General features: G+C 34.3%; 1 protein-coding gene across 14 annotated transcripts; it reads left to right on the plus strand.

Moving 5' to 3' along the window:
• Positions 1-714: 714 nt before the first annotated feature.
• Positions 715-5461, plus strand: LOC114259176 (putative sugar phosphate/phosphate translocator At3g11320). 14 transcript variants are annotated; one of them, XR_014361824.1, is made up of 7 exons: positions 721-1072; positions 1195-2044; positions 2142-2266; positions 3002-3074; positions 3170-3256; positions 4384-5123; positions 5231-5461. XR_014361824.1 is itself a non-coding variant. In XM_082915833.1 (5 exons), the coding sequence occupies exons 2-5, from the start codon at positions 1274-1276 to the stop codon at positions 4419-4421; spliced, it is 348 nt and encodes a 115-aa protein (XP_082771959.1). In that variant the 5' UTR covers positions 721-1072; positions 1183-1273; the 3' UTR covers positions 4422-4945. The 14 variants fall into 14 exon arrangements, 2 of the variants coding, with proteins under 2 accessions (XP_082771959.1, XP_082771958.1); XR_014361821.1 differs by having other exon boundaries at positions 1195-1423; positions 1874-2044; positions 2142-3074; XR_014361820.1 differs by having other exon boundaries at positions 2142-3074.
• The last annotated feature ends 1219 nt before the right edge of the window (positions 5462-6680 follow it).

A 6680-nucleotide genomic window follows, 5' to 3' on the forward strand; every position in this document is an offset into this window, starting at 1 on the left:
GATCGCGATGGAGAGTAGCTTCAATCACATGGACAATGAGGTGATTGCATGGAACGACAGATTCATTTTTTGTTCTGTTCAGATTTTTTTCTTTTCTTCCTCTTCTTCTTTGTTCTGTCCAGATTTGTCCTCCTCTTCGATTCATTTTTTTTTTCCAAATTTTTTTATTTTGTTTCTTTACAGCAAACGAAGAACAAAGACAATAATTTTTCATTTTTTTTCCAGATTTTTTTTTGTTCTGTCCAGATTTCTGTTTCCTCTTTTTCCATTTTTTTTTTCCAGATTTTTGTACTCCTCATTGGCAGCAAACCAAGAACAAATTGATCTTATCCAGATTTGTTTTTCATTCTAGATTTCTGTTTTGTCCAGATTTCTTCTTCCTTTTTCCTGAACTCCATTTTTTTTTGCTGATATATATATTTTATTTTTTTATATTTTTTTTCCCTACAGCCACTGGAATTTCATGCAACTTGCATCTAGAGCCTTTATTTGTAATCATCTTTAAAAAAAAAAAAAAAGAAAAAAAAAGGTAATGTAAAATGACCCCTGTTCTTTGACTTTGCCCTCTTTTTACTGTTGTAGACTGTAGTAGAAACATAAAAATGATATATTTTAAGAAGAAACATAAAATAAAAAAACTGATATATTTTTATATTTCTTGTGTTTAGTGAACATTTGTTAGATTTTTTCATAAATTTTTTCATTGTGTGACTATTATCCTATTATTGATTTGTCCATTTTCATCTTGTGCCTTATGATGTTTTACCAATCCATGGCTGTAAGTTTGGCACTGGCAAATTTGGCTAATTTATATGATGACTCAATTACTTGCACTGTTATCCATATAACCTTTGTTTATGTTGTTGAAGAAATTATTTATAATCGGTATTTCTGATATGTTCTAGAGTTTCTTGGCCTCTTGGACCTTTTCATGTATTATATTATTGAACTTTGTTATGTGGCTGCAGGGTGAACCAAGTTTCCATCTATTTGGTTTTATAATGTGTCATGGTGCTACAGCTGCAAGGGCATTAAAGTCTCTGCTTCAAGGCATTTTGCTGTCCTCAGAAGGGTAATTAACTATTTGTCTCTATAACAAAATTGTAAATATTTTGGGCCCTTTATTTTTGTTATAGATTATTTATCTGCTTCCATTATTGAAAACCCACGCTATTATCTTAGTTTCTTTTCCAGGGAAAAACTAAATTCTATGAACCTTCTGTTATACATGGCACCAATAGCTGTTTAGTTCTTAATTCCTGCTACATTGTTGATGGAGGAAAACATGGTTGGGATCATAATAGCTCTTGCCAGAGATGATATCAAAATAATCTTTTATTTACTCTTCAATTCTGCCTTGGCATATTGTGTGAACTTGACCAATTTCTTGGTCACCAAACACACCAATGCTCTGACTCTCCAGGTCTGTCCCTTCGTTCTAACATAGCTTCTTTCCTGTTTTAGTTTGGCATCAATGATATCTTAAAAGAACTGGGGACTCTTTACTTGTTATTGAAATATAAAGAAGAGGATTTTTTCTACATGATGATCGAGGATATGATTATTAATTAAGGTTTTAACATAAAAATCATTAAGGAAAAACTGTAAGGTTTAACATTGATAATTCCTTGTAATATGTTAGTTCTTCAATTTGGTCCTACATCTAATTGTTTTCAGAGCATCATTTGTGACATGGTCTTGTGTCATGACATAGAGTTGTGTTTTGCATGGTAAATTCTTTAGAACTGTGAGTACTTTGTTGGAACACTAGCTCCCGTCTTGCCATTTTTCTCCCTGAAGAACATTTTACTAGCATGATGCTTAACTCATAAATCATTCTTTTTGTTGCATGATGCATAACTCAAAATTGCAGGATTGAGGAAAATAAATATATATAAGAACCCATCATCTGTGGGGCACCTCTGTGAGAAAGTATCTAAGCTATACCCAAAACACTAAAAATCGCTGGATGGTTACCAAAAACTGCTCTAATCTGGCTTCTTGTTGAGTATTCAAATCAAGCTTCTTCCTCTATTTTGTCAGGGTATGCCCCCTCCACCCTAGGTTCATGCTTACTCCTGATAGGTTAGTCTTTTGTGATGTCATAATCTTTTCTCTTACGGAAAACATTATTTTGCAAGGTTGAGAAAGAAATAGAAGAGAGAAGAAAGATCTCCTTTCACAAGGTTGGAATATCCGTGGCACCCCCAGTCAGTTTTCAGGACATCGTTGCTTCCCACGGAGACTCTGAAGAAGTTACTAGAATGTGTGCACACCTGATGGGTGATATGAAAATAAAAAATATATGTGGGGAAAAAAAACTGAAGAAGTTACAAAATTTGAAATTTGAAATTTGAAATTTAAACTAGGCCTCAACTATATAGTTGGAGATATGAGTCTTGGCTTTCTGTGATATTATGTTCCACAGAGCAATGATTTTTGTATTTTTGGAATACATTTTGCTATGCGACTTTTTGTTCTCACTTGCTAAATGTTGGCAATACTTTTAGAGATGGTTTTTGTTTATCCTATCAAAGTTATCATTTTACTTACCCAACTTCTACTACATACTCCGATTCATCTATTTATTATTAGGATATAAAAGCATACCTCATCAAGATAACTAAATGTCATTTGTTATCATCACTATCATATTTCACTCCACTTAGCTCAACACAACAATGCACCAATTTTACTTGTTAGTTTGACTTAATGAATCCTTTTCTAGAAAGATTTCTGAAGAGCAATAACCTCAGTCAAATCCATGGCCATTATGCCCTTTCCTACTAACCCTCACATGCTTGATTTCCTTATCCTCTTATACTCAACTTTGGCTGTGTATTTTTGTTTAACTGTAAGACCCTAACTAAGCACAATAAAGGTGAGTGTTGTCCCATTTTCTCTGTGTAATGGATACTTGAGAGTCAATTTTTGAGCTCGTTAGATGTGTGTCTTCTTACATTTTCATATTCCTTACTTATATTGCTTGCATGTAAATCAGGTGCTCAAGGCCATGCGAGAGTTGGATTCTACTAAACCTGCCATTTTTGCCATGTCAAATCCAACATTGAATGGTTTGTCTTTACAAGACCTCTAAATTAACCATATTTTACTTATAGAGCTCCCAATTTCTCTATTGAACATAGTATTTGCATATACTTAGGTGCAGCTGAATGCACTGCTGTTGATGTTTTCAAGCATGCTAGAGAACATATAGTTTTTGCAAGTGGGAGCCCTTTTAAACATGTTGACCTTGGTATTGTTTCTTTCTCTTGATGATAACTTATTATGAAGTGTTTTGGCACAATCTGCCATCACTTTTTGCCGATCATTTCTTATGAAACTTTTGCTAATATTTGCAAGAGAGCACAAAAGTTTATGATAGTTAATCTACAATCACATAATCAAATCTGCCCAGACCTTGTACTTTTCAGTTGCCCTCATAATTGATTAGCGATAGATGATAGGGTGACTGTTTTCTGCATTTTGTGGTAACCACAATGGTTAAAGCCATGGAGACTTGAGTTCTAGTTTTGGATGTTTGTCTTTGGAACATAGTTATGAACATTAGCGATGAATCTTGATGTGTGTATTTTGCAAAGAATAACTAGAAATAATTTTATTTGGTTGTGCAGAGGTATGAGATGTCTGTTTATTATTTTTACCTTGTACTTCTCTTGTTTTTGTTTCTGAAATGGGATTGGAAACCCCATCAGTTTTTAATACTTAGAATTATTTCTTATTTTAGTCATGGAAAAAGGTGCAGATTTTGGGTCAACCGGGATGGCGTGAATCATGATTTGTTTAATATTCTGACTCTGCAGCAGAATTTATGTCCCATTTCTATGCAGATGATATTGTCCTTAGTAGTTAGTAGATGAAACTAAAAAACCAAATTACAAACTTGGAGAGCAATCAAGTCCAAAAGAGTTTAAAATAAGTAGGAATAAAACTGAATATATTAAATGTAATTTTAGTAATTGGAGATTATGTGAACAATCGAAGTAAGTTGACTTGAGCAGAGTTGTGCTTCTAACATATTATGTGGTTGATAGATATCAACAAAATTAAAAAGAAAATTTTTATAGAAACAACTATTAGACACAACTCATTAACTGTGCCAACGGAAAAAAATAATTCATGCGTAGTTTCTTCCATTGAATGGGATACGAGACTTGGTTTTACTGTATGTATTCAAATATGAATTTGATTAGATGATCTGATGACTTAAAAATCTTTTGGTATGGAGATGTTTTTGCTGGACCACTCATGGGTGGTAGGAGAGAAGCTCCATACCTTATGCTTGCTTATGTTGTAAAATATCTTGCCCTGTGGTTGAGAGAAATGCCAAAAAGTTCTTATGAGAGTGATTGTACTTTGCAGGAGGTCTCAAAACCTTTGACAGCTTTCAAGTCATTTGACAACCCAAACCGGCTTCAGATTATTCGCGTACCTGTCCGCAGCAAGAGTCTGCTGTCATCTTTCTTCGTAAAACAGAAGAAGACAAAACTGAAGACCATCTCATGAATCCTCACTCAATGAAGCAAGTCGACTATACCATTCAGCAAACCACCCACATTGTGTGGGTGTAACAGCCTATGCGTGTTGGTGATCACTTGATTCATCCATTAATTGCTTATATATCTCCAAACCTTTCGTTTGGTGATCGATAACAAGAAGTGCATCATCGTCTTGGTTCGGATCAGTGTTATGTTGTATTCTGTCTTGTATGTAGGTATAGTTAACTAACTAGCAGTCCTGTTGTGAAGATGGTTTATATTGATCAAGCTTTGATGGTTAACTCTAATTTCTATTTCTTGTCCTAATTATCTGGGATTTCAGATCTGGAAATTTACTTACTGTTTTCTTTGGAAAATTAGAGCAGGTCAAGAATAATAATATTCCTACTTGGTTAATGCTAAATAATAATATTTGCTTGATGTTAGTGCGGCTTATATTATTGATCAATTGTATTTCATATTTGAAGACCATATCGGAAAAATCAGGTCCAAAGGACTCAACAGCAACTGGCTGAACTAGAGCGCAAGAAAGCTGATATTAAAAGAAATGCAGCTCTTTCAACAGCTAAATTTGCAGAGGCTTGTCAAGAGCCAGGATTGCAGGTATGATCCTGCATTGCATGCCACTCTACTGATGATGTATATTCCTTCAAGAACGAACAAATTAAGTGTCAACTTTTGTTTCTTGTCCTAACTATCTGGGATTGCAGCTAAACATTTTTAGGTTGTCTTGCTGGAGTGGACAGATGATTTGGAGCTGTTCATATTAAAGGGTTATGGTAATGCATTAAACTACCAGATGGGAGTGCCATTGCTTGAGGATGTTGTTCAGTCCATGGAAGCTCCAACACTTCTGTCCCTTACTCCTCTGTGCTATGTTTTTCTAGCAAGGTTGATCTTTGATTCTTAATAAAGTAAAATCAGAAGCAATGTTGATCTTCTTTTTAGAATTTTTGTTTTTGTTTTTGCCCCCTTGATTCTCTTTCAAAGTGCTGACCTTCGGTAAATCATGACTGTGTTAGACTTATGTTTAATAATTTCACAGTGCCAATAATCTTCGGTAATATATTTGTGTTAGTTAAATATTATTTGACTAGCACTTGGGCTGAAACTTGGACAAGCAGAGTACAACCCATTGAGTGAAACATTGAAAGCAACTGCTTGCACTAGCAGTGTGACCAGCCATCATGGTGATTGAGTAGAATGTATCCTAGTCACTGGTCACAACCTACATAGCCTAGTCTAGATATACTATCTGTTGCCATGATTAGAGTTTTATTGTGAGTTCTATTCAAACTAGCTAAATAGTACAGAATATTGATACAGGGCATATTGTTTATATAACCTTCACAATTATTATATCATCAAATTATTTGTTGAAACCATATTGAAAAAACAGATGTCACATGGTGCGTAGAACTGGACAGGTTATATTGGATTTTTATACTTCTCGTATTAAACTTGTCTATAATGGGAAGCTTCTAGATGGATTTGATGGTGGAATGTAACTTTTTGCATCCGAACCTTTTGCTTGTTTTTGGAATCATCAACTTCATGTCTTTTCAATGTGTGTTAATGTTCTTTTTGTGTGAAGAATATTAAATATTTAATGCTGCTATATTTCATGTATAGGCTTTCACTTGTTTAAAATTCTATATTTGCTATGGTTGGTGGGTCCTTAAAGAGGAGAGATAGAAGCACAATGGTATTCTCTGGCTAGCTCATCACAAGCTCTATTTGTTGCTTTTGTGTATTTACTTCATTTTATTTTATTATTTTATTTTGTTTATAATATGCTTATGGGGATTCATTTTGCAGGGGTCTTCCGGCCATATTAATTGATCAAAATAAATTGATTGTATCTATTGGGGGGGTGACAGCTCTTGCAGCAGAGATCTACACACTAAGGTATTGGACTACTACAAGTAAATCTAAAAAATGAGTTGAGGTACAAAATTGAGTTAAAGGCAGTTCTGCAAGCAAGAGAGTCTAGTGATCTATTCAGTTTAAGTGTTGGTTAGACAGTAGTCTGCTTGTTTACACCCAAGTTTTGTTAGTGGATTTGTTTTGTTCTGGACCCCTTGAGAGTTTATAGGAACTCTAGCGTACAAAATGGTTCCCTTTTTGGTGCTTCAAGTACGTAATGGTTGATGATTGGAT

The sequence above is a fragment of the Camellia sinensis genome, chromosome 2, assembly GCF_055761805.1.
Source record: "Camellia sinensis isolate YWXY chromosome 2, ASM5576180v1, whole genome shotgun sequence".
Classification (NCBI taxonomy): domain Eukaryota; kingdom Viridiplantae; phylum Streptophyta; class Magnoliopsida; order Ericales; family Theaceae; genus Camellia; species Camellia sinensis.